Source organism: Gallus gallus, chromosome 25 (assembly GCF_016699485.2).
Source record: "Gallus gallus isolate bGalGal1 chromosome 25, bGalGal1.mat.broiler.GRCg7b, whole genome shotgun sequence".
Taxonomy (NCBI): domain Eukaryota; kingdom Metazoa; phylum Chordata; class Aves; order Galliformes; family Phasianidae; genus Gallus; species Gallus gallus.
This window is the reverse complement of record NC_052556.1, coordinates 1,981,961-2,008,826: the sequence shown is the minus strand read 5'-3', so window position 1 is coordinate 2,008,826 and position 26,866 is coordinate 1,981,961. Positions and strand designations below refer to the sequence as shown.

Genomic DNA, 26,866 nt, shown 5'->3' with positions numbered 1-26,866 from the left:
GTCACCCGCACCGCCGCCGTCGGGGCGCCCGCAGCCTCCGCTCGCTGCTCCGTTTCCCCCCGGCGGACTACAAGTCCCGTGCGCCCCGCACAGGCGCAGGGGCCGGGGGCGCGGGAGCGGGGCGGGGAATGATGTCAGCCTGCGGGGAGCCCCGGCGCGGCCAATGGCGGGGCGGTGCTGGCGGTGGGGCCGGGCCAGCGGCGGCGGCGGGGGCGGCGGCGGCGGCGAGCGCGCAGCGCCGGAGGGACGCGGCTCCCATTCATGAGCAGCCGCGCGCCCGCCGCCCCGGGGCCGGGGCCGGTGGTGGCGGCGGCGGCGGCGGCGGAGAACGGAGCGGGAGGCGGGCGGCCCGGCCCGGTGCCGGTACCCGGCGGAGCGGCGGCGGCGGCGGCGGCGGGGCAGGTGCGCGGCGGGCGGTGAGGCGGCACCGCCATGGACACGTCGGGGCACTTCCACGATTCGGGCGTGGGGGACCTGGAGGAGGACCCCCGGTGCCCGTGCCCGTCGTCGGGGGACGAGCGGCCGCCGCCGCCGCCGCCGCCCGCCGCGCTGCCGCCGCTCCAGCACAGCCTGTTGCACTCCTCGCCCGGGTCGCTGCGGGCCCCTCCTCCCGCCGCCCCCGCCGCCCTCCACCCTTCCTCCCGCCACGGCAGCCAGCTCAACCTCAGCGACCACTTGGGCGGCCACTCGCCGGGCTCGGCGGTGCCGTCGGGGGGCAAACACCGGCAGCCCAGCCCCCTGGTGCACCGGCGGGACAGCAACCCCTTCACCGAGATCGCCATGAGCTCCTGCAAGTACAGCGGGGGGGTGATGAAGCCCCTCAGCCGGCTCAGTGCCTCCCGCAGGAACCTCATCGAGGCCGAACCCGAAGCTCAGCCCTTACAGCTCTTCGGGGCCGGCGGACCCCCCGAAATCGTCGTCTCCCGCGAGGACAACCACGCGCCCCCCGCCCGGCCCCCCACCCGGCACGGCCCCCGCGCCGACCGCCCCTCCGCCCGCCCCGCGCCCGCCGGCTTTGCCAAAGGGCCCAAACGCAAAGCGCAGAACATCGGGTACCGATTGGGCCACCGGCGTGCGCTGTTCGAGAAGCGGAAGCGGCTCAGCGACTACGCGCTCATCTTCGGCATGTTCGGCATCGTCGTCATGGTCATCGAGACCGAGCTGTCCTGGGGGCTCTACTCCAAGGTATGGGGGAGCCGGGAAGGGCGGGCGGCGGGGGTGGTGGGTCCTGGAAGGGGGATGGTGGGGGTGTTGGGGTAGCGCGGGTTGTTTTGGTCCTGTAGGGTGGGCGTTGGGGATGTTGAGGTCCGGTAGGATGAACGTTGGGGTCTTGGGGATGTTGGGGTCCTATAGGATGAACGTTGGGGTCCTGGGGATGTTGGGGTCCTATGGGATGAATGTTGGGGTCCTGTAGGGTGGGCGTTGGGGATGGTGGGTCTTGAAAGGGGGATGTTGGGGGGTATTGGGGTAGCGCGGGTTGTTGGGGTCCTGCAGGGTGGGCACTGGGGATGTTGAGGTCCGGTAGGATGAACGTCAGGGTCTTGGGGATGTTGGGGTCCTATAAGATGAACGTTGGGATCCTGGGGACATTGGGGTCCTATGGGACGAACGTTGGGGTCCTGTAGGGTGGGCGTTGGGGATGGTGGGTCTTGAAAGGGGGATGTTGGGGGGTATTGGGGTAGCGCGGGTTGTTGGGGTCCTGCAGGGTGGGCACTGGGGATGTTGGGGTCCTATAGGGTGGGCATTGGGGATGTTGAGATCCGGTAGGATGAACGTCGGGGTCCTGGGGATGTTGGGGTCCTATGGGATGAACACTGGGGTCCTGTAGGGTGGGCGTTGGGGATGTTGAGGTGCTGTAGGATGAAGGCTGGGGTCCTGGGGATGTTGGGGTCCTATAGGATGAACATTGGGGTCCTGTAGGGTGGGCGCTGGGGATGTTGAGGTCCTGTAGGATGAACGCTGGGGTCTTGGGGACGTTGGGGTCCTATGGGATGAACATTGGGGTCCTGTAGGGTGGGCGTTGGGGATGTTGAGGTGCTGTAGGATGAACGCTGGGGTCCTGGGGACGTTGGGGTCCTATGGGACGAACGTTGGGGTCCTGTAGGGTGGGCAGTGGGGATGTTGAGGTCCGGTAGGATGAACGTCAGGGTCTTGGGGATGTTGGGGTCCTATAGAATGAACATTGGGGTCCTGTAGGGTAGGCGTTGGGGATGTTGGGTCCTGAAAGGGGGATGTTGGGGTAGTGTAGGTTGGTTGGGTCCTGTCGGGTGGGCACTGGGGATGTTGAGGTCCTATAAGATGAATGTTGTAGATGTTGAGGTCCTGTAGGGTGGGCACTGGGGATGGTGGGTCCTGAAAGGGGGACATTGGTGGTGTTGTGGTAGCGTGGGTTGTTTTGGTCCTGTAGGGTGGGCGTTGGGGATGTTGAGGTCCGGTAGGATGAACGTTGAGGTCCTGGGGATGTTGGGGTCCTATAGGATGAACACTGGGGTCCTGTAGGGTGGGCAGTGGGGATAGTGGGATCCTATAGGATCCTATAGGATGAACGCTGGGGATGTTGAGGTCCTATAAGGATGAATGTTGGGGATGTTGAGGTCCTGTAGGGTGGGCGTTGGGGTCCTGTAGGGTGGGTGTTGGAGATGTTGAGGTCCTATAGGATGAATGTTGGGGTTCTGTAGCGTGGGCATTGGGGATGGTGGGTCCTGAAAGGGGGTTGATGGGGGTGTTGGGGTAGTGTGGGTTGTTTGGGTCGTGTAGGGTGATCACTGGGGGTGTTGGGGTCCTATAGGATGAACACTGGGGATGTTGAGGTCCTGTAGGGTGGGCGTTGGGGATATTGGGCCCTAAAAGGGGGATGTTGGGGATGCTGGGTCCTAAATGGGGGATGTTGGGGGTGTTAGGGTAGTGGAGGATGTTCAGGTCCTGTATGGTTGGCAATGGGGATGTTGAGGTCCTGTAGGGTGGGTGTTGGGGCTGTTGGGGTCCGGTAGGGTGGGCGCTGGGGATGTTGGGGTCTTGTAGGATGAACACTGGGGGTGTTGGGGTCCTGTAGGGTGAGTGTTGGGGACACTAGGGTCCTGTGAGATGAATGTTGGGGACGTTGAGGTCCTGTAGGGTGGGCGTAGGGGACTCTGGGGTCCTGTAAGATGAATGCTGGGGACGCTGAGGTCCTATGGGATGGAAGTTGGGTATGTTGAGGTCCTGTAGGGTGAGTGTTGGGGACAATGGATGAACACTGGAGACTTTGGGGTCCTGTAGGGTGGGCGGTGACGATGTTGCAGTCCTGTAGGGTGGATGCTGGGGATGCTGGGGCCCTGTAGGATGGGCACTGGGGACATTGAGGTCCTGTAAGATGAACACTGGGGACGCTGGGGTCCTGTAGGGTGTGAGCACTGGGGACATTGAGTTCTGTAGGGTTGGTGCTGAGGACATTGGGGTTTCCATGACATTGGCACTGGGGATATTGGTGCCCCATGCAGTGGCGTTGGGGCGCTTTGCCCCCTCCGGTGTTGTGAGATTGACTCATGAGGTCGTGGCAGCGTTGGGTGTTGGATGGGGTGGGCGGTGATGGACCGATTGTTTGGCTTTGGTGGGTGCTGCGCCCGTGTGCCCCGCGTGCCTGGGGGGTGTCAGGAGAGGGAACGGGATCTGTCACTGCTGTGGCTGCTGGATGTAGAGGGGGGGGTCTGCCGGACCCCTGCATCACCAACCCCTGTCTTATCCCCACCTGCAGTTCCTACCCATAGCCCCCATAAAGGCTCCACGTGTCCCTTTTGGGCAGAGAAGGGACCTGGATGCATCCCGCTGCCCCACAGCCTGAGGGTGGGGATGGAGGCCCTGCTGCCAGCAGCACGCGGGTGGGCGCATCCCCAGAGGGTGTCCCCGAAATTGGAGTGCCTGGCGGTGGGCAGCGGCAGATCCACCCTCCCAAACTCTCAGGGTGGGGGCTCCGGGGGTCCTCATCCCCTCCCATCATACAAACACGTGGCCGTGGGGGTCCCTGCTGGCCGTCCCCATCCCCTCCAGGCGTTCCCTGAGCAGCCGCGGTGCAGCGGAGCCCTCCATCCTCCTCCACACCCCTTTCTTCCATTATTTTATTTTCTTTTTCTTTTTTTTTTTTTGTCTTTTAATTTAATTTTTTTTTTTTTTTTTTGTAATTGCAGGACGGTGTCTTTTATTTATAATTCTCCCCCCACACACCCCTTTCAGCTCTGCTCCCTGGCTGTGCTCGTTGGCAGCGATATGAATAACTCTTTGTATAGACATCTGTCATGTTATTTATACCTATCCATGAGGGGAAGGGAACAGGCACCGCGCTGCGTGGCACCCATGGGCGTCCGTGGGACAGCGCTGGGGGCGGGGGCTCGGGGGACGCCGGGGGTCCCCGTGTGGCGGTGCCACGTGTGGAGGGGACGGAGCGGTGTGGGAAGGGGCCGCGCTGCCCCCCCCCCCCCCCCCACCGCCGCCGTCATCCAGCAGTGCGGGCGGAGGGGGCGATGGGGCCGGGAGGAGGAGGAGGTGGGGATGCGTCTGGGAGTCCCGTGGGCGCGGGGACCCTCCGGTGTCCCTATGGAGGTGGGATGGGGCGTGGGGACCCTGGTGATGCTGGGGGGGGCAGCGGGTCCTTCTCGGCACCCAACCGCACGCCTCGCGGGGAGGGAGGAGGATGCGTTCCTCCACCTCCGGAGCCTCTCCCGCGGGTGTTCCGCTCGTAGGAACGGCGCCGAGGTGCTGTCGTGTCCCCCCCCTTCCCCCACCCTCTGCCCACCACCACCCGCGGAGCCGCAGAGCCCACGGCCGCCGTGCCGCCCTCGGTGCGCAGCGGTGCCGCCCGCAGCACCGACCCCGCGGTGTGAGCCGGGGGAGACCCTCCCGTGAGTCAGCGCTGCCCCCCGCGGTGCTCGGGGTGCGGGCGGAAGGTCGGGGTCACCGTGTGGTGCACCCTGGGGTGCTCCCCGCACGGATCCGGGGCTCTATAAATACTCCCCAGCCCCCTCCGTTGGGAAACCGGAGCTCGCAGCGGGGCCGTGGCCGTGCCCGAGGAGCGGGGCCGGCAGCTGTTGCGTGGATGGGGATTTCGGTGCCGCCGGCCCTGGCCCGGCTCCAGCACGGCCCCATTGGAGATGCCACGCGCTCCTTGGGGCTGGGGCTGGGGCAGGACCCCGCCGCCGTGCAGCCTCGCTCTGCTCCCCGCCCACCCTCTGGGCACGGTTGGGGGCACACGAGAGGCACGCGGTGTGAGCAGTGAGCGTGTCGGGGTCCCTCGTGGCGCTGCGGTGTCAGTGCCCCCCAGATGAGGTCTCGGTGCCCCACGGCGTTGTTTATGGGAGCGTGGGAGCCAACAGCAGCTCTTCCTGCCGCGTTCCTGCAGGACCGGAGCTGGGCTCTGGCGGTGCTGTGCGGCCACGTTGTGCCAACCAGCCCCATAGCCACACCGAGGGGTCTCTGCCAGCCTGCCCCATAGCTCTGCCAGGGGGGTTCTGCCGTCCTGCCCTATAGGCACAACTTGGAGGTCTGCCCCCTGCGCCGCGCCCTCGGAGCTCTGCCGTGGGGACATTCGGTGCCGGGCCGTGCTGGCACCCATCTGCCTGTGTGTTCGCCCATAGGGTGTCCCCATGGAGGTGATACAGGGTCGGTGCTGGCAGCTAGCAGATAAGGGATGCACCGGGCATGGGATTTTCCCATCTGCCGCCCATCCTCACCCTGCTGGGTTGGCACATGGCTCCGTGCACAGCCCCGCGTGCCAGGACCCCATCGGGGCGCATCAGGGCATCCCACGGTTGTGGGGTGGGGTGATGCCAGAGCTCTGCAGCCACGCTGGCAGCGGGAGGGTTAAGGATGTCTAGACGGCGACTGAGATTGGCCCTAAAGGATGCCAGATCCGTTGCGGGAGTGACATCTCTGCAATTAATCCCGGTGTTCCCCCAGGCACCGCTTCACTATAAATAGCCGCGGTGCTGCCGGAGCGCTCGGGGTCCCATCCCTTCGGGGTCCGGCGTGGGTCCCGTGTCACCGGGCAGGGCAGGCGCTTCAAGGGAGGAGAGGGGAGGGGGGGGCCTTGGCACGAGCCCTCCCTGGGGGCCGCCTATTAATAGCGTTGTTTGGTCCCGGCACTTCTCTCAACACGGCCATTATGTGCAGACAATTGCACGGCGGGTGCCAAGTGCTGGAGCCGCTCACAATGCGCGGCCGGAGCGCCCCGTGCCGCCTCTGCTCGGGGAAACGTTGCCCTAAATAATCCCACGCGTTGGAAAAGCCCCACGGGGGGGGGGGGGTTATGGGATGGGGTGGGGGAGGAGGTGGTGCTGTGCCATGAGCGCGTTGGGTCTCAGCGCGGCAGTGGGATTGGTGCTGCTGTCCCTCTCTATGCAACCGTTGTGTCAGTCCTGGGGTTGAGCGAGGGGCTCCCTGCCACCAAATAGGGTCTGGGGTCTTGCATGGGGAAAATGAACCCGGCCCCTCCCCCAGAGGAACCTGTGGGAGGTGAGGAGCATTTTGCTGTAGTCACCACTGAATCAGGGGTTAATTTACATAGAGCTAATTAGCAGGAGGGTCTTAATTAGCTCACCCATCAGGGTGCCATGCCTCTGGGCTGGGTGTGGGTGGGTCGCTGGAGCTGTGGGGAGGGCAGTGGGTTCAGTGAGCGGACTGTGGGGGTCCCTCAGTCCCAACCCCACCACTAACTCCCCCCCTCTCCTCTCTTCCTGTAGGACTCCATGTTCTCCCTGGCCCTGAAATGCCTTATCAGCCTCTCCACCGTCATCCTGCTGGGGCTCATCATCGCCTACCACACGCGGGAGGTGCAGGTATGTCCAAGGACTCATCCCCAAAGGGTCCACGTGCTCTGCAAGGCTTTGGAAGCAGGGATGTCCGCTGCCCACCCCCACCCCATCCCCCTCAAGGGGACAAACGGCTGCAGGAGCGAAGGACCCCATCCCCCTCACGCTCCCCGCAGCCGGGTGTGAGCCGCCCGTTTTCTCCCTCTCGCCCCTCTCCCTGTTTGTAGGACGGGGAGGGCCCCGCGTTTCTCCTCTTTCACCGCACGGCCGCCCTGCCAAGGAAAGCTGTGAAATACTTTCCTAATCACGCCGCCCATTCTCTTCCTCTCTGCCCTCCCCGGCTTTGCGGGGAGATAAAGGCTCCGGTTCGGCCCGCTCCCATGCCAGCGTTTTTGGGGCTGCGGGGGGCCGGGCGCAGCGTGCAGACCGTGCCCTGCATCTGGGTGGCCGTCCCCTGGTGCGGCCCTGACCCCACACCGCCGTCCCCACGGTGCCCATCCGTCGGGAGCAGCCAAGGAAAGGCGCAGGAGCAGCCGCCTTCCTGCCGGGCCCGCGGCCAAACCGGGGCTGTGGTCACCGAGCGGCGATGCCGGGAGCTGCCGGCGTCGCTCCGCATCCACCGGGGGGACAGCGGGTCCCCTCGTCCTGCGCTGCGTTCTGTGCACGCCGTCGGGGCTGAGCTCCCCGACGCGGAGCTCCGCAGGAGATCTCTGCCCCTTCTGCGGGCGAAAGGCCGTCCAGAACAAATATTTGAGAAGCTGTGCTGTGCTGCGATAATATTTACCCCCAGGGCCGCTGTGTTTTGTGCCCGGCCGGGCTGAACCCGGCTCGCCGCCGCTTCCTCCGCTTGTTGTTCTCGGTTCTGTCCTCCCGTCCCGGCGGAGCCCCGCGGTGCCGCAGCCCCCGCTCAGCGCGCAGGGCAGGGCTGCTCATATCGGCCGAAACGTCGCGATTTGGGGACAGGCCGCCGTGTTGGGGGCCGTCAAACCGAAGCACCCCCCAGCGCGGAGGTGTCCCACCCCCAGCTTTGCCCTCCCCCGCTTCCTTCCACCCCTCCCCGTGGGCTCTCCGAGGTGTCCGCGTCCTCGCGGCTCCTTCTCCAATGCGCAGCCACGCGGCTTCTGTAGCCGATGTAATGGTGGCAATTAGCGGCGTGTGTTAATTTCCTCCCTCCCCTCCCCCAGCCCCTAAAAACGCGGGGGGTCCGGCACCCACGGGCTGGTGGAGGAGAGGAGATGGGTTTGAGTCCGTTTGCTCCCGCAAATCCGCGCCGGCTGTTGATGGCCCTATTATCTTTTAGGTGCTTATAAAGGGATTGCTGCTAATCTGCCCGCGATCTCGGTAGGGATGGATATGGGGCCGCCAGAGCCATAAATCCTCAGCCACCGCTCCTCCCCACCTGCGGGAAGGGCTCAGCTGCTTCCCCGGGTGTTAATTGCGTTAATTGCCGGCTCCCTGGGGATGTTCTGGCTCTCCATTTGCTATGTGGGGCAGCTCTGCTGGGGGTGGGGGGGTGTTCCGTGGGGCAGCGTCCCGCTGGGATTCCATAGGACTGCAGGGTGGTTTTTGGGGCCGAAGAGATCCATCCATCCCCTCCCATGGGGACCCCGGGGTGGGCACCCACCGCTGTGCCATCTGAGCGCAGTGCCTCCCCTCGTCCCATTGCTGCCGTGAATTTGGGGGAGAGACTTTGTGTCTGTTTCGGGAACTGTTGGATGGGGTGTCCTGGGAAGGTGACCTTAGAGACAAAGGAGTGGAGGAAAGCTGGCTGCTCGTTCAGGATGCCTTTCTGAGAGCACAAGGGCGCTCTGTCCCTCTCAATAGGAGCAGGGGCAGGGGAGGCAGGAAACTGGCATGGCTTGGCAATGACCCACTGGTCACACTGAGGGAGGAGAAGGGATTGTGCTGGCTGTGGAAACAAGGACGTGTCACCTGGGGGGAACACATCACTCCCATTGACAAGAAAGGGAGGAAGGAGGATCAGTGGAACTCCAGGCTGGTGAGCGTCACCTCTGTGCCTGGGAAGATCATGGAGCAGATCCTCCTAGAAGACGAATGAAGGCACAAATTAAGGATGAGCGGGTGATCCCAGGCAGCCAGCAGGGCTTCACCAAGGGAAGGTCGTGCCTGACCCATGTGGTGGCTGTAAGCTCAGGGAGGGAAAGCTTAGATTGGATGTCAGAAGTTCTTTGCAGAGGCTGGTTTTGGCTCAGGCTCTGTCCCTGAAGGTGTTCCGGACCAGGTTGGATGGGGACCTGAGCTAGTGCCAGATCTGGGGGTTGGTGGCCCTGCCAGTGGCCGGGGGAGGGTTGGAACTCAATGATCCTTACGGTCCCTTCCAACCCAAGCTGTTCTTTGATTCTATGAAGCTGGGGATGCCCGGGTACTGCCGGACTGTGCCGAGGTTTCCATGGAAACCCCACGCAGCCGTGAGCCGCCGGTGCTGGAGGGGAGGGGGGGGGGGCTGTGCCAAAGGGCCCCCCCTCCCCATCCCGCCGCCCTTTGCCCGGTGAGCTGCCAAAAGGCTCTCACTGCCTCTTTCCTCTCGCTAATTTGTTTATTTTTAACACCCTTTTCCAGGAAGGAATGGGCTGTCAGCTCGCTAAATGCCTGAGGATCTCCCCTGACAGCTTGGAGCGTTTTTATAAACAATTTCTCCAACAAAGCAGCTCGAAGGAGCGGAGCTTTCCCAACACGGGGAGGTGGCCGGGACACACTGTGTGCGTCAGCCCCTCGGGACGGCTCGGGGGGACGGCCCCGCGTGCTGCCCGTATGACACAGCACTGTCCTGGGGTCCCACTGCTGCTCCCACCCTGGGGACGTGGCCGCTGTGTCCCCTTTGGGTCCGTCTCCAGCAGTGTCTTTGCAGAGTGCTGTTCATGGTGTAGGGGACAGCGTTGACGCCTCTCGGTGTGCTCCGTGCAAAGCAAAGAGCGGTGGGAGTGCATCCTGCCCCACGGGGGAGCTCCGGGCAGACCCCACTGCAGCACAGACCCCACTGCAGAGCTCGGAGGAGTGGTTTTGCCCAGGATGAACCTGTGCGTTGCCATGACAACGCAGCATCCATCCCTGCCTTCCTCCCGAAAAGTCACCCTCCGGGCACAGCTGGGAGTGGTGGCACCACGGTGACACCGCTGCGGTGCCGGAGGTGCCCCATGGGGTGGGAGAAGGGGCCATTCTGTGTGCCCTGGGAATGAGCTGGAAAGGACCTGAGGCTTTTGAGTGTCCCCAGTGCCACCGCCATGCCCTGAGAAGGATTAGGGGGGAATGGCTCGTCCCTGCTGTCCCCATCCCTGTTCCTCTGGGGACATTCCCCTCATCCCAGTGGAGCTGTGTGACGTCGGTCCCTTCTGTGCCTGTCCCCTCAGTGGTGATGGGATGATGCAGGGGGATGCCCAGGGACCCCAGTAACCATGGGATCCCATACATCCACCAGTAATCATGGGATGCCATGGGGTCACCAATAACCGTGGGATCCCATATGTCCACCAGTAACCACGGGATGTTATGGGGTCATTGATAACTATGGGATGCCATACGTCCCACAGTAATCATGGGATGCCATGGGGTCACCAATAACTGTGAGATCCCATATGTCCACCAGTAACCACGGGATGTTATAGGGTCATTGATAACCATGGGATGCCATACGTCCAACAGTAATCATGGAATGCCATGGGGTCACCAGTAACCATGGAATCCCATATGTCCACCAGTAACCATGGGATGTTATAGGGTCATTGATAACCATGGGATGCCATAAGACCACCCATAATGATGGGATCCCACAGGGCCAGCAGTAACTATGGGATCTCATAGGGTCATGGATAACCATGGGATGCCATAGGGCCACCAGTAAGCATGGGATGCCGTTGGGTCATTGATAACCATGGGATGCCATATGGCCACCAATAATGATGGGATGCCATAGGGCCACCAGTAACCATGGATGCCATAGGGCCACCGATAACCACATGATGCCATAGGGCCACCAGTAACCATGGATGCCATAGGGCCACCGATAACCACATGATGCCATAGGGCCACCAGTAACCATGGGGTGCCATTGGGTCATTGATAACCATGAGATGCCATATAGCCACCAGTAACCATGGGATGCCATAGGGCCACCAATAATGATGGGATGCCATGTGGTCACCGATAACCACATGATGCCATATGGCCACCAATAATGATGGGATGCCATGTGGTCACCGATAACCACATGATGCTATATGGCCACCACTAACCATGGATGCCATAGGGCCACCGATAACCACATGATGCCATAGGCCCACCACTAACCATGGATGCCATATGGTCACCGATAACCACATGATGCCATAGGGCCACCAGTGACCATGGATGCCATAGGGCCACCGATAACCACAGGATGCCCCCTGGCTGCCCCTGACCACGTGCTTTCCCTCCTGGCAGCTCTTTGTGATCGACAACGGCGCCGACGACTGGCGGATCGCGATGACCTACGAGCGCATCCTCTACATCAGCCTGGAGATGCTGGTTTGTGCCATCCACCCCATCCCTGGGGAGTACAAATTTTTCTGGACCGCACGCTTGGCGTTCTCCTACACTCCCTCTCGGGCGGAGGCGGACGTGGACATCATCCTGTCCATCCCCATGTTCCTGAGGCTCTACCTGATCGCACGCGTCATGCTGCTGCACAGCAAGCTCTTCACCGACGCCTCGTCGCGCAGCATCGGCGCGCTCAACAAGATCAACTTCAACACCCGCTTTGTCATGAAGACCCTCATGACCATCTGCCCCGGGACGGTGCTGCTGGTGTTCAGTATCTCCCTCTGGATCATCGCCGCATGGACGGTGCGGGTGTGCGAGAGGTGAGGTGTGGGGATGGGAGGCAGCCGGGAGGTGTTGTGGGGATGGTGATGGGGAGTGGGGACACCCAGGAGGTGCCATGGAGGTGGTGATGAGGAGTGGGGCATCCAGGAGGTGCCATGGGGATGATGATGGGGAATGGGGACACCCAGGAGGTGGCATGGGGATGGTAATGAGGATTGGAGCATCCAGGAGGTGCCATGGGGATGGTGATGGGGCGTGGGGACACCCAGGAGGTGGCATGGGGATGGTGATGAGGATTGGAACATCCAGGAGGTGCCATGGAGGTGGTGATGAGGACTGGGACACCCAGGATGTGCCATGGGGATGGCAGTGAAGGTTATGGACACTCAGGAGGTGTTGTGGGGATGGTGATGGGGATTGGGGACACCCAGGAGGTGCCACGGAGGTGGTGATGGGGATTGGGGACACCCAGGAGGTGCCATGGGGATGGTGATGGGGAATGGGGACACCCAGGAGGTGCCATGGGGATGGTGATGGGGAATGGGGACACCCAGGAGGTGGCATGGGGATGGTAATGAGGATTGGAGCATCCAGGAGGTGCCATGGGGATGGTGATGGGGCGTGGGGACACCCAGGATGTGCCATGGGGATGGCAGTGAAGGTTATGGACACTCAGGAGGTGTTGTGGGGATGGTGATGGGGATTGGGGACACCCAGGAGGTGCCACGGAGGTGGTGATGGGGATTGGGGCATCCAGGAGGTGCCATGGGGATGGTGATGGGGATTGGGGACACCCAGGAGGTGCCACGGAGGTGGTGATGGGGATTGGGGCATCCAGGAGGTGCCATGGGGATGGTGATGGGGATTGGGGACACCCAGGAGGTGGCATGGGGATGGTGATGAGGATTGGGGACACCCAGGATGTGCGATAGGGATGGCAGTGAAGGTTATGGACACTCAGGAGGTGTTGTGGGGATGGTGATGGGGATTGGGGACACCCAGGAGGTGCCACGGAGGTGGTGATGAGGACTGGGGACACCCAGGAGGTGTTGTGGGGATGGTGATGGAGACTGGGACACTCAGAAGGTGCCGTGGAGATGGTGATAGGGATTGGGGACGCCCAAGAGGTGCCATGGAGATGATGATGGGGACTGGGACACCCAAGAGGTGCCATGGGGATGGCGATGGGGGCAGTGTAGGGCTTTGGTGGGTGCAGGGGGGGGGGGGTTGCACAGGGAGAGGTGCAGCTGGGCTGTCTGTGAGTGAGTGCCATGACAACACGGAGCTTCCAAACCCACTGCCGGATGGCAGCGCGGCGCTCGGCGCTGGCGTTGCTGTGGCGACCGGTGCCAGCGGGTACCACGATGCACCAGCACCATCCCCACAGTACCGGGGCCGTCCCAGTGCCCCAGTTGCTGGGAGCAGTTCTTCCCCAAGCAATGTGCCAGGCAGCACCGGCGCATCCCGGGCAGGGACAGGATTGGGGCTGTCCCCGTTCCAGCAGCCACGTGGGACGCAGAGCCGTGAGCAGGGCAGCTCTGCTGGACACTCTGTCCCTATCCCTGCTGGCGGTGCCCATTGGGAACGCATCCCTGAGGAGGACGGAGATGGGGCTGTCTGTGGGAGAGCACTCAAGAAGACAAATGCACGTTATGATTTGCTTTAAGTGGATTAGCTCAATCGCATGAAATCCCTTTAAGTCTCTGCTGTGGGATGATGCCGGGCTCAGCGATGCGGGGTCGGGTCACCCCATCCATCCCCTCCTCCTCCTCCCCTCGGTGTCACCACGCAGTCCCATCCATGTCCCCAGAGCGTCTCTGAGTGGCATGGAAACACACTGGGGTTGTGGGAGCTCTTCCAGTTCCTCCTAATGAGGCCTTTAGAACGGGCTGGAGAGCTGCGTGCCCTCACTGCATCGGGATGGGGTCTCCTTTGTACCTCCTGAAAGGGAGCAGGAGGGGTGGGTGGGGGTCCTGGGTGGGGGGGGGGGGGGGGGGGGGGGGGGGGGCGTTGCACCAAAGGGGCTCTGGCTGGAAGCACAGTAGATATAAAGAACCACAGTTAGTGGTGGAGAGTGGGAATGACGCAGGAGAGCTGCTGCAGAGTGGGGACACGCAGGGAGTGGGAACACACAGGGGATGGGGTCACGGAGGGAGTGGGGTCATGCGCGGAGTAGGGACACGCAGGGAGCAGGGACATGCACTGTCCCAAGCGATGCTCTGTCCCTGCAGCATGCAGAGACCCTGAGTGCTGGCCCAGCGTGACAGCAGGACCCTCGTGCCCACCCACAGCAATGGCAGCGGATGCGTCCCCATGTCCCCACCCTGGCAGCCCAGGGGGCTCCGTCCCCCTGCCGTGCACACCCGGGATGGTGGCACTGCTGGGGCGCATTCCCGAGGCTGTGGCATCGCTCCAGGCGCCACCACCCTCCCCCCCCCCCCTGCCGCCAACCCCCCCCCGGGTGCCACATCCCTCCGGAGGCAGCGAGTCTCTTAGCAACCCTCACCCCACCGCTGCCTGCGGTGCTGCCGGCACTGCTGCGCTGCCCGCGGCCGGCACACGTGTGCATGCACGTGCGTGCAGCCTGCTCCCCTCCTGCATTTTGCACCGGGGGGTTGCATTTTTCACCGGAGCTGCTTGCATTTTGCACCGAGGCGGGGGCAGTTGCATTTTCCACCGGGGATGTTTCCGTTTTGCACCGGTGGGCGGTTGCATCTCACACCAGAGGTGTTTCCATTTTGCACTGGAGGGGGCAGTTGCATTTTCTACCTGGGATGCTTGCTTTTTGCACCAGTGGTGTTGTCCATTTTGCACCGGGGGTAGCAGTTGCATTTTGCACCAGGGACACTTGCATTTTATACTTGTGGGCTTTGCATTTTGCACCAGGGATGCTTGCTTTTTGCACTGGTAGCAGTTGCATCTTGCACCAGGGACACTTTGCTTTTTGCACCAGGGACGCTTGCTTTTTGCACTGGTAGCAGTTGCATCTTGCACCAGGGACGCTTGTACTTTGCACCGATGGGCTTTGCATTTTGCACCAGGAATGCTTGCATTCTGCACCGGCGGGCTTTGCATTTCGCACCAGCAATGCTTTGCATTTTGCATTGGCTGTTTGCAGGCTGGACTTCCTGCCTGCTCCCAAACCCACAAGCCAAACACGTGCTGCTGCTGCAGCATCCTCATGCTGCGACGCTCCGCTCCCAGCCGGGGTGATGCTCTTTCCGGGGACCTCAGACGAGGGGGTGATGGAAAGCAGCACTCGGGTCTAAACAATTGCATCAGCCCTTGGCGTGTGCAGCCTCCCCTCTTCCTGCTCGCGCCGTGCCGGTGCCAGCTGCTCCTGTTTATGAGCTCCGAGTGCTTCTGGGAAGAGAAAACGTTGCTCCATCCAGGGGCTCTGCAGCCCTTCATTCGCATCCCGTCCCGCTGTGACGACAGCACTGCGAGTCCTTTGGGGGCTGTGTTGTGGGGTGGGTGGGTGCACGCGTGGTGAGGGGTTTGGTGCAGGGGAGAGGGTGAAAATGTCCCAGTTTTGGAGGGGGATCCGTCGCAGGGTCGTGGTGTGGCCGTGCTCTGCAGCTCTGCTCTGCTTTGCTACCTCCTCCTGCTGCGCTGATCTGTTGGGGTCTCCGGTTACTTGTGGGGGGTGGGGGGGGGGGGGGGGGAGGGATGGGGAGAAAAACAAAATGCAGAAAGAGGAGAAAACCCAACTGTTGGGCGAGTTATGAGCTGCGAGGCTTGGATGAATCGATTTGCAGGAAATTGCCAACAGCTCCATCTGTTTTTCCTCTAATGATTTCGCGAGGAGGCCGAGAGGAACCTGCTGCGGGGGGGGGGGGGGGGGGGAGATGCAGGAGGCAGGACTGAGCAATGGGGCAGTGGGGGGTGTGGGGTGCAGTGCCCACCCCGGAGGGGCTTCAGGAGGCTCCTGGTCCTATAGAGCAGGAAGTGGGGCTGTGGGGTTCGGTGGGGCTGCGTTGGGGTTTGCAGCATCCCCGGATCTGGGGGTGCTCTGTGTGTGCCCCATGGTGCTCTGGCAGCCAGGAGCTGCTGTGAGATGGGGGGACAGAAACTGAGGAGCACGTGGACATTGGGGGGAATGGGGTCCCCCCTTTGTGGGGCTGATGGTGCTCAGGGTGGAGAGCTCATGCGTGGCTCAGGGTTGCCTCAAGCAAAGCTCCTGCTGAGGGCATCCTCCCTTTGCGCCCTGCTGCCATCCCAAATGTGTGTCCCGGTGGGTCCCGTTGGTGCTGCTCAGCCCTGTGCCCTCTGACTCTGACTTCTGTGTGTCCCAACCCCACGGGTCCAGGGGGGGTGGGGGGCTCCTCTCTGCCCCCCCCCCCTCCCCACCCTCCTAAAGCCCCACATCTGTTTCTGCCATCAGCCACGTGGCACCGAGGGGGGGGGGGGAGGAGGACCACGCCGCAGTGACAGCTCTGACCGAAAGCAGAAGCCCTCACTGCTGGGATTGTTGGGTTGTTGTTTTTTTTTTCCCCTCTGATATTTTGTGACGGAAATTGTGCAATCGCTGTGGGTTTGAGGCGTCCCTCTGCATCGTTCATCTTCATCCCCTTTGCTTTGCACGATGCAGGAGGAGCCCCACACCCCGTCTCTATTGGGACCGTCCCCTGTGCCAGCGCTCCCCACTGTCCCCAGGTGCTGTCCCAACCCTATTCCCAGCTATGACACTCACACCTTTGTGTCCCCCCCCCCCCCACACACAGGTACCACGACCAGCAGGACGTGACCAGCAACTTCCTGGGAGCCATGTGGCTCATCTCCATCACCTTCCTCTCCATCGGGTATGGGGACATGGTGCCGCATACCTACTGCGGGAAGGGGGTCTGTCTGCTCACCGGCATCATGGTAAGCACTGGGATGGGGGGGCAATGGGGTGCTATGGGGACCAGCATCCCCCAGCGTTCTGTTTGAGCGTTGAGGTCTTGCAGCCTGAGAGCTGCCGGAGCTTTCCTTGCTGTTGGTTTGTAGGGTTTGGGGTTGAAATTTGAGGGAGGGGGCAGGGGGCCCATAGCTGTGTGGGGACAGCCTCGTCCTTAGGAAGAGGCAGATGTGGGGACCAGCAGCCCCGCGCATCCCTTGGCTGCCGGTCTGACTTCCATCACACCGAGCGATCCCAACTGCTGCTGCATCCCACGGGGAGCGGGGACAGCTGGGAGCGCTCCCGCCCACAGCACCGACCCCCAGGACCCCGTCTACCTGCTCCAAGGGGCTGTGAGCCAGCCTGGCTTGCACAGCTGTGCAGCTGGGGACGGCTGCTCTGTGGCTCTGCACTGCTGTCCCCATCCTCCGTGGCACGTGGCGTTGCCATGACTGAAAAGTCCACAGTGGGGGGAGGTCCTGGGGCTCCCACCCCACCAGCAGATGTTGTGAACTGCGGTGCCGTGCAGCATCCTGGAAGTGGGGCGGGGGGACCCCTGGGCTGGGACCCCCCCAGTGCCACCCTGCCAAGCAATAGTAGCACGTTGGGGCACCCTGAAAAGCGGCACTGGGGTGGCTGTGCTGCTGGCAGAGGGAAGGATGATGAAAGCCAAGAGCGCATGTTGGGAGCTGCGGGGACGCGAAAGGACTCAGCTCAGCCCATGATGTTAATTAATGACTCTTTAATAAATAAAGGATTGCATACCAGGGTCATGGGCCTCTGCCAGAGCTGCGGGGAGGGGAGCAGTGCGGGCAGAGCCAGGTGGCACAGAGCCCTGGAGGAGGGGGGTCCCCTGCCTGGCACCTTCCGTTCCCAAATGCGCACCGGATCTGGTGCTCATTGCCAAGGCAAAGCCACGCCAGCTGCCACTGGCTGTGGGCGAATGGGGGTCCAGCCCCATCCCATCACTGCTCCTCTGTGGGTGCTCAGTATCTCCCTTCTGCCTGGATTCCCATTGGGTTCCCTGTCCCATGGGGACACGCGGTGCTGGGATGGCTCCGATGGGCATCGGAGACCGCTGACTTAATCAGTCAGCCTCGTTAATTATTGGGAGCTCTGGCAGCTGCTCAAGGCTGTGGTGGGAGGCCGAACGCTGCTGTAAACCGGGGTTAAATTGGGTTGCCCACATTAAGATAGCGGGGTTTGTGCAACCTGTGGGTGGGGGCTGGGAGGGGGGGGGGTGCGTGCGGTGCATCCACTAACTGGGGTTTGCATGTGGCTCCTTGATCCTTGGGGTGGGAATAGATGGGGTGCAGATGAACCCCATCCCCGAGTGACATCCCCGTGTCCCCCTGTCCCTGCAGGGCGCCGGCTGCACGGCCCTGGTGGTGGCCGTGGTGGCCCGAAAGCTGGAGCTCACCAAAGCTGAGAAGCACGTCCACAACTTCATGATGGACACGCAGCTGACCAAGCGGGTAAGGGCTGGGGGGCGGCTCTGGGAGGGGGGGGGCAGCATCCCTGGGTCGGTCCCATTGGAGCGCGGTGCTGAGTGCAGAGCGTGCTGAAGCATTAGGGTAAAAGCAAAGAGCCTCGGCCCTCTGCTTTGCTTTGCAGCACTTTGTGAAATGCAGAGAGTGCAGCCGTGCCCAGGGCAGGAAATGCGCGTATTTTTTCTCCTTCCCTTGGAGGAGATGGACCATCTTCTCTGGTGGAACATGAGCTCACTCGTCTCGGTGTTGGGATTTCAGTGATTCAGCAGCTCTGTGCTGCAGATGAGCGCTGTGCTGCGCTACTGCTGTGTGCTCCATCCCAGCAGGGCACCCTGGGGCTGTGTGGGTCTGTGGGTGCTGTCCCAATTGGGCTGCAGCCCCCAGAACCCAGCATAGCACCGGGATGGGGATGGGGCTGTGGGATACCCAGGTCACATCCAACGTGAGCAAAGCACGCGGCAGCATCGGGGTTTCAAGTTTAGGCACCTCCCTGCAGAATAACCCCACTTCCCCCAGGGAGCTGAATCCCAAACTGGTTCCGTTTGCGCCATGCATCGATGTCACTTCAGGTGACACAGGTGGCACAAGGTCAGACGTCGTGTCCTTGGCCACATGTGGGCTCAGAGTAGAAGAGCTCTGCTTGCAACCCAGCAGTGCTGGAGGGGCTCCCAGCCCCCATTTGGGGGTCACTTTTGGCACAAGGGATGGATGGAGTGAGGGGCAGTGCAGGTGGGTTGGGGAGCACAGGGGCACTGTGAGCCCTCATCCGGCTCCAAGGGGTGCAGATGGGGCACCCCCAGAGGGCAAAGTGGGTGAGGAGCCCCATGGCTGGAGCACGTTTCCCTAAAGCATTGGAGCCAGATTGGGATGGGGATGGGATGGGGATGGGGATGGTAATGGGGATGGGATGGGGATGCAGCAGGGCCAGGGCCATTGCTCTGCCTGGAGCACTCCATCCCTGCCTTGCGTGACCCCACACACGTCTGATCCCGTGCACGGAGCTCCCAGCTGGGCCAAGTCAGCTCCTGTGATCCCAACCAGCGGCACCCAGCGGGGTCAGAGCTCTGTTTCCGTGCAATAATTCGTCCCACGCGCTGCAGCAGATGGGGCTGCTGACCCGACGCCCTTCTCTTAACAGATCAAGAACGCGGCGGCCAACGTCCTGCGGGAGACGTGGCTCATCTACAAGCACACCAAGCTGCTGAAAAAGATCGACCACGCCAAAGTCCGGAAGCACCAGAGGAAGTTCCTACAAGCCATCCACCAGTAAGCGGGGAGCCATGGGGTGCTGCGATGGGGGAAGGGGGCTCTGAGCCTGGGGAAGGGGTCCCTCTGGGATCCCACAGTGATTGGGAGAGCTGAGACTGGGGAGGGGGTCCACCTGATATCCCACTGCGATGGGGAAGGCTGAGCCTGGGGGAGAGCTGAGACTGGGGAGGGGGTCTGTCTGATATCCCACTGCGATGGGGAAGGCTGAGCCTGGGGAAGGGGTCCCTCTGGGATCCCACAGTGATTGGGAGAGTTGAGGTTGGGGAGGGGGTCCCTCTGATGTCCCATTGTGATGGGGAAGGCTGAGCCTGGGGAGGGGGTCCCTCTGGGATCCCACAGTGACTGGGAGAGCTGAGACTGGGGAGGGGGTCTGCCTGATATCCCACTTTGATGGGGAAGGCTGAGACTGGGGAGGGGGTTTGTCTTTGTCTGATATCCCACTGTGATGGGGAAGGCTGAGCCTGGGGGGGGGGTCCCTCTGGGATCCCATGGCAATGAGGAGGACTGAGCCTGGGGGGAGGGTCCCTCTGTGATCCTGTGGCAGTGAGGAAAGCTGGGCTTGGGGAGGGGGTCCCAGCCCATCCACAGGATGGCTCTCTATTCCCTGGTAATGGGAAGGTCTCTGCAGCATTCTGTGTTTGGGAAGGGCGGTACATCACGTCTCTTTCCCCCTCCCCAGGTTGCGCAGTGTGAAGATGGAGCAGCGGAAGCTGAGCGACCAGGCCAACACGCTGGTCGACCTCTCGAAGGCAAGTCCTCCCATAACCCCGTGGCCTCGTAGTTCCTCCTCCCTTGGAACACCCGAGGCAGAACCTGGCTGACCGCCGTGCTCCGGCTCCTGAGCTGTCAATGGGAACAGCTCACAGCCCCCGCATGTAGAACAGAGCGCACCACGAGCGGGGACGGGGGGGGGGGGGGGGTCACCCCATTTCCAATAGGGCTGTGCGCTCGCTGCCCCATAGGAACGCTGCGTGGCCCAGCTGGGGATGCTCAGAGCTCAGCAGCCCCAGGTTTCATCATTCCCATCTCCTCACAGCGGAAATCAGGCGCGCCAAGCACCGGTCCCAGCGTGGGGGGGGAGGTGGGGGGGCGCAGATGTGCTCCGGGTGTGCGGTGTCTGCTGTGCTGTGCCGCATCCCAGCGGCCCCAATGCGCCCACCCCTCATCCTGGGCTGGTGAAGAGGGGGCTGCGGGGGCGGGGGGGGGGGCAGGAAGGGGGGGCAGCTGGCTCTGCTGGTAGGAAGGAGTTAAAGCAATGGGGATTATCTGGAGTTCGGCTCCCAGATGGCCAAGCAGCCTCTGGGGCCCCATCCCCACCAGCTGGCTGCAACCAGTGCCCTCCATGCTTTGCTATGGGGGCAGCTCTGTCCCGGGGGCTGTGTGGGAGGGTGTGAGCGTAGCAATGGGGTGGGGTGGGTGAGAGGAGCCCGGGAGCGGCACGGAGGAGCCCCACTCATAACTTCGCTGGGGCACGGATGGGAGCAGAGGCTGCAGAGCATTGCAAAGCTGCAGCAGCCCCTCCATGAGCCGCTCTGCCATCAGCTGCCGGGGTGTGAGGCTGAAGGCTGCATGCAGGGCATGGGCTGGCAGCACTGCAGCACAGCTGTCCCTGTCCTCGTCCCCTCCACTTGCTCTTACTTCCCTGCATTGTGCTGAGCTCGCAGAGCCCCGGGGCTGCCTGATGAGAGCTGACAGCAGCGGGCTCTGGGTCGCAGAGCAGGCGAAACCTCCAGCTGCGACGGCTCAGGAGCAGAACTTTCAACCCCAGGAAGGGTTGGGGGGCTGCACGGCTGCACGGGGCGGGGTGGGGGGGCTCCGAGGCGGAAGCACTGATCCAACCCCCTTCTCCTTCCCTCCGTAGATGCAGAACGTGATGTACGACCTCATCACCGAGCTCAACGACCGCAGCGAGGACCTGGAGAAGCAGCTCGGCAGCCTGGAGGCCAAACTGGAACAGCTGAACGCCAGCTTCAACTCACTGCCTCTGCTGCTGGCCGACATGCTGCGCCAGCAGCACCAACGCCTGCTCGCCGCCGTGGTGGAGGCTCGGGCCGTTGCCGTGCCCGCCGGCACCCCGCAGACCCCGCTGTCCGAGAGCCCCATCGGGGTCAGCTCCACCTCCTTCCCCACCCCTTACACCAGCTCCAGCAGCTGCTAAAAGCGCAGAGCAAAGCCCCCTCCTGGCGCTCCGCGGACACGGGGAGAGCTGGCGGCGGTCCCGAGGACTCGGTGTTCCCTCTGGGAACGGTGTTGGAGCGGTGACGCCTTGGGATGGACATCTCCCCCCTTCTCCCCCTCCCCCCCAACCCCCTCTTCCCCCCCATCTTCTCCCCTCCCCCCCCCCCCCCCCCGTTTCGGTGCCTCTACTCGTGGTGAAGGAAGGGGACGGAGGCGACGCTTCGCGCCGCGGCGCTCGGTGGAGGACAGGAATCCACGCTCAAATCTCAGGTCTTCACATTGAAAACAAAACAAAACGAACACAAACCAGTCGGAAGCACTGAAGCGACGGAGACACCGGAGGGAGAAACGCACCGTGTGGAGCGCGGGGGCTGCGGGGGGCACAGGGCTGCTCACCCCCTCCCCCCGGCCCCCCCTCCCCCCGCCCCCCCGGTGCATTCCCCTCCTCCTGACCCTGGAGTTCTTGCACAGCTCTGCCCTGAGATGTCCGTGCTCCGTCCCGTCTCCTTGCCAAGACACCAACGCGTTCCCCTCGCTCTGTTCCAGGGTAGGTGGTGGGTTCCGAGCTGCCCCGTGGGGGGGGGCTCTCTGCAGCACCGGTGCTCTCCGCTGGGGTCAGAACCAGATCTTCGTTTTGGCTCATTGGAGCCTCAAGCAGTGCTTAACGCAGGTGGGGGGGCGGTCCCACCGCTGCCCCCCCCCACCCCATCCGGGGGTCTCCGAGCCCGAGGAAACACCCCTGCGCTTGGGGAAGTCACCGGGCACGGCTCCGACCCCGATGCCACGGACGATCGATGCTCAGTGTGGGACGCTTCATCTGTTTAAAAGCTCTCCCCGCCCCGCACCGCTCCCGCTGGGGGTCGGCAGCAGCGGGGAGCGGAGGTCTCTGTTCTGCTGTCACCGCGTCCCCTCCTCGTGTCACCCCGCAGCAGTTTGGGGTTCTGCCCGGTCCCTGCGCTGCCCCCCCCCCCCCCCCCTGCTTTGGGGGGACGGCGTTTGCTGCTTTCATTGAAAGAACAGCAGAGGATATTTATATATTTTTAAACAGATGAAGTAAGCGTGTAATTACTCCGCGATATTAATTACACATCACCCGGCAGTGTCAGTAATTGTAATCAAAAGCCACTGTGTTACTCCAGGTATACTCAGCCTGTAATCTTCTCCTTTGTAACTCTTTCGCTCCCGGCAGTAACGCTGCGTTCCGTGCGCACGTAGGCAGGGAAGGATCAGCCCCAAGTGCAGAGGAATTGCTGTGCAAAACCCCACTCCCTGCTGCTGGAAGGTGTCTTACTCCTCGTGCCCCGCAATTAAAGCTGCACAGGAAACAAGCAGCAGTTACGAGGCACTTCCCCCCCCCCCCCCCCCCACCTCCTCCGGCCCTGCCATAGGCACATGGCAGAGGAGGAGGAGGAGGAGGAGGAAGGCTCCTCCAGAGGAGCTGCAAAGTGCTCTCCTGGTGCTGCAGAGGTGGTGCTGTGAAGGCTGTTGGTAGAGCGGGAGCAGCCCCGGTTGTTCTTTGTCGCATGGTTTGCATTCAGGGAGCACAGAGCTCACTGCCAACGTTTTCTATTCCTTGGCTGGCGGCGCGTCTTCAGCTTCTGGGAAGCAGCTGCCCTTCCCCTGCACGAAGATCTTGTCATTAGTTTAATTGCAGGGCGGGCAGGGCTGATAGGAGCATGTCAATGCCTCGGCAGCGTGCCAGCGCCGGCCCTCAGTGCTGTTACCAGTCCCTGTGCCTCCAGGTAACCATCCCTCACCTCCCCGCTCCTCGGATGGGGTGAAGAGGAGCTGCCCATCTTCCCATCATCTTCCCAAGGAGATTTCGAGCACGGCAATGGAGAAAGCCTTGTAGACGCCAAAGAGCAGCTAAAATACAGAATCTCCACTGGCCGCAGGCAGCCAGCAGAGAAGAACGTTTCCACGCCTCTCCTGTGGTTTGTGCAGGAGCAAAGCGCCGTGCACGACGTGTACGTGGAGATGCAGCCATGCGTCGTGGGGCTGAAGGAAGTATTGATGGCTGGGAATCGATATCTCCAGCGGGAACCTCCTGACGGGCTGGTAATCAAGTCTGAGAAAGCAACGCGAGTAGGACAAGAGGAGGAAGTGCCAGCTGGGCTGTGAGGGAGTGACAGAGCGGTGATGAGAGCTTCAGCATTGCCACCAGTGCAGGAGCACCTCGTCTCCTTGGGCAGAGCTGCTTCCTCCTCACGGCACCGCTGCAGCCCACGGCCCTGCGCCCACCATCTCATGCTCTGAGCTCAGAGCTTGCATGTGGCACCCCCAGCTCTGCACCTTGCACCCTGCGGACCCCCATCCTCACCGTGGCACAGCCCAGCAGTCCCTCTGCCCGGCACCCTGCACCTCATGCACCTTGCACCCATGCACCTTTCATCCCTTGTGCCCTACATCCTTCATTCCATAAACACTGCACCTTTCATCCTATGCATACTTCATCCCTTGCACCCTCAAGTCTGCATCCATGCACCCTACACCCTTCATTCCCCACACACTACACCCTACACCCCATGCACCCTTCATTCCATTCACCCTACTTCTCATGCACCCTTCTTCCAATGCACTCTACACCCTCCATCCCATGCACCCTCCATCCAATGCACTACACCCTACATCCCACGTACCCTTATTCCCTTGCACCCTTCATCCCTCATACCCTACACCCTCCTTCCCATGCACCCTTCATCCAATGCACCCTACACCCTCCATCCCATGCACTCTTCATCCAGTACTCTACACCCTACATCCTATTTATCCTTTTTCCTACCCTTCATCCCTCATACCCTACACCCTCCATCCTGTGCACCCTCCATCCAATGCACTACACCCTACATCCCACGTATCCTTATTCCCGTGCACCCTTCATCCCTCGTACCCTACACCCTCCATCCCGTACGCCCTCCATCCAATGCACTACACCCTACATCCTTCACCCCGCCTCCCGCCGCCGGTTCAGCACCGCGGACAGCGCCTCGCCGGTCCCGGTGTCGGTCCCGGTGTCGGTCCCGGTGCTCTGAGGGCACTGAGCCCAACACACACCGACAGATGCCGGGGGAACTCTCCCTTCCCCTGTGCTCCGAGCACCAAAGCGAGCAGGGAGGAGAACTGGGACCAACAGGAGCCGTGGAGGAAAAGCACAAGAACCGAACCGCAACGTCCGCTCATAAACCCAAAGAGATGCCGACCTCTCACCAGGAAGCAAGCCCTCAGACCCCCACACCGGACCAGCCCACCCCCCCATTTTGCAAAGCGAGACAACCGCCACCCCTCTCAGCACTCCGGCTGCTACCCCCGGTGGGGTGAGCACCCCCCGACGCCCTCCGCCCCCACCCACCACCTCCTTTGGCACAGCCTCAGTTTCCCCCCCTCTGCGAACCTCTTGCACTGCCTGCAAGGAAACGTCCTAAAAACGCCAGACAAAAAAAAAACCAACAACAACACACGATGTCCTCTCTGCAAACCCACAGACTGAAGCGTTTCTGTCCAGACTGAAGGAGGCTTCCGCACGGGTTTGCACCTTGCCTCTGTACTGCTCGCTTCTTTTTTTAACGATAGGGGAAAGCATAATAGTTTATTTTAACTATGAAATATATTGCTATATTACAAAGGTTATTGTAACTTTCAATTATGGTTTTGTACCCGACCAGTTGTCGGCAGGCAGAGACGCCCTCCTGCTGCCAATGTCTGTTTCTGAGTACAGTCACTGCGGGGCCGGGGCTGGCGGGAGCTCCCTGCCCCCCCCCTCCCCCCAGCACAACCCCCTTCCCGATCCCTTCCACCCCAAGGCGTTAATCCCCACTGGGATCCTAAATTTGTGTAGCACCGGGGCTTTGCTTTGCGCTTTTCTCGGCCTCCTGAAAGCCATTCCCTTCTCCTGGCCCCATTCGCCCCACGGGGTGGAGGCTTTGGGGACGGAGCAGTGCAGGGCGCATCGCTTCTCCCTCCCCTGTTGGACCTCAGCAACCCAACCGCTCCGAGTTCAGGGATCACCCATCCATCCTCCTCCAAGGGGCAGGAGGGCTGCGGGGTCCCACTCTCTTCTTCCTCTCAGGTCAACGCGTCCCCAGCACGGGGATGATGGGGTGAGGGCATCCCCGCGTCCCCACTGGTGGCACCGCAGGTAAGGATTTGGCACAGGGAGGCCATGGGGTGCCCGGAGGTTTTGCTCCCTTCCATCTCAGGCTGTGGTTGTGTAGGATGGAGGTGCAGCCCCGAATTTAGGAGAGGGACGTGGTGAGGTTGCATGGATTGTCCCAGCTCAGCCTTCCCGCTCTCAGTGTGCACTCGGGGGGCATCTCAGCATCGTGTGCAGGACGAGGTCTGTAGGGAAATAGTCTTAAAGCTCCCTGTGCAGCCCTGCTCTGCGCTCCTGGCTGCTTCCTTCCATGTGGAGCCGCAGCCAGGGTTGGGCATGGCACCCGGGACCAATTCCTGCTGCCTTCCTCCAGCACAGCAAAATCCCCTACGCAGCTCCTCTATCTCCCCCCATCCCCACAGCGCTGTCACTGTTATCAGTTATCACTATCAGAGCCCGTTAACTCACCCAGAGCTGCAGGTCCTTGCAGCAGCTGAGAGCTCGGAGGGCTCCTTGGAGGGGTGAAGCCCCCCCAGCAGCTCCAGCTGCCCCTCGTTGGGCCCAGCTGGGGGGGGGGGGGTTCCTGGGATTTATAGCCAGGCTGGAGGAGAAGGGCTGGCTCCTTTCCTTGTGAGTGGTGGTGAAGGCATTACTGATCCCTCCTGTTGGGGCTGGGATCTGTAGGGTGCTCGGGCCCTTGTGCTCCTCCCATCCTCAGCCATCTCACAGCCCTGTGATCCCCAGGTAGGTGAGCTGGGGTATCTCTTTTGGGGGGGGGGGATGCTGCTGCTGGGGGGCTCTGCTCTGCTTCCTGCCCCATCTTCTCCCCGCTTGGCTCCCCAAGGGCTGTAGGGAGGATTTAATGGGGGGAAAGCCCTACTGCTTGGGGGCTTCTTGATGAACATCTCACAGATGAGCCCCATCTGTGCCCCATTCCCTGAGCAAAGAGCAGGTCTGCAGCCCGCAGGACGCACTCTTCTCCACCTCCTATTCAAAGCATCCCCCCCCCCTGCACTGCACAACCCAACACGGCCCTACAGAGCTGCTTGGGGCTGCGGTGAGGATCCGGCCCCACACTCGTGTCCCTCCTCCCGATCTGCGCATGGCCCTGAAGTGGGGAAGGGAACGGGCCCTGCCCGTCCCAGCAGCATTGCCATAAACCGAGCTGTACCCAGAAACAGGCGCGTTTTAAACTATGGCTTTAACCTGTTCACTGTAAAAAGTGCCTTGGACTTTAATCTGAAGAGGTCAGTATCTATAAATATTTACCTGTGCGGGTGTGTAAGTATGCAGATCTCGATGTATAGTTACACACACAAATATATGACATATACGTACCTATATAAACGCTTCAGACCCCTCT

At 62.0% G+C, this 26,866-nt stretch overlaps 2 protein-coding genes across 3 annotated transcripts; both read left to right on the top strand.

The window, feature by feature from the left end:
• The first annotated feature begins 232 nt into the window (after positions 1-232).
• On the top strand, positions 233-26,866 carry KCNN3 (potassium calcium-activated channel subfamily N member 3). Of its 2 annotated transcripts, XM_015298513.4 has the most exons (8): positions 233-1,185; positions 6,711-6,806; positions 11,217-11,635; positions 16,322-16,463; positions 17,841-17,951; positions 19,105-19,232; positions 19,915-19,984; positions 21,097-26,866. In XM_015298513.4, the coding sequence occupies exons 1-8, from the start codon at positions 433-435 to the stop codon at positions 21,391-21,393; spliced, it is 2,016 nt and encodes a 671-aa protein (XP_015153999.1). In that variant the 5' UTR covers positions 233-432; the 3' UTR covers positions 21,394-26,866. The 2 variants fall into 2 exon arrangements, with proteins under 2 accessions (XP_015153999.1, XP_040508546.1); XM_040652612.2 differs by lacking the exons at positions 233-1,185; positions 6,711-6,806; positions 11,217-11,635 and adding an exon at positions 14,811-15,067 and having other exon boundaries at positions 21,097-21,556.
• Positions 23,526-26,866, top strand: LOC112530288 (proline-rich receptor-like protein kinase PERK2). The gene has a single exon (XM_025143467.3). It carries the CDS (start codon positions 23,778-23,780, stop codon positions 24,729-24,731), a length of 954 nt encoding a protein of 317 aa, XP_024999235.2. The 5' UTR covers positions 23,526-23,777; the 3' UTR covers positions 24,732-26,866.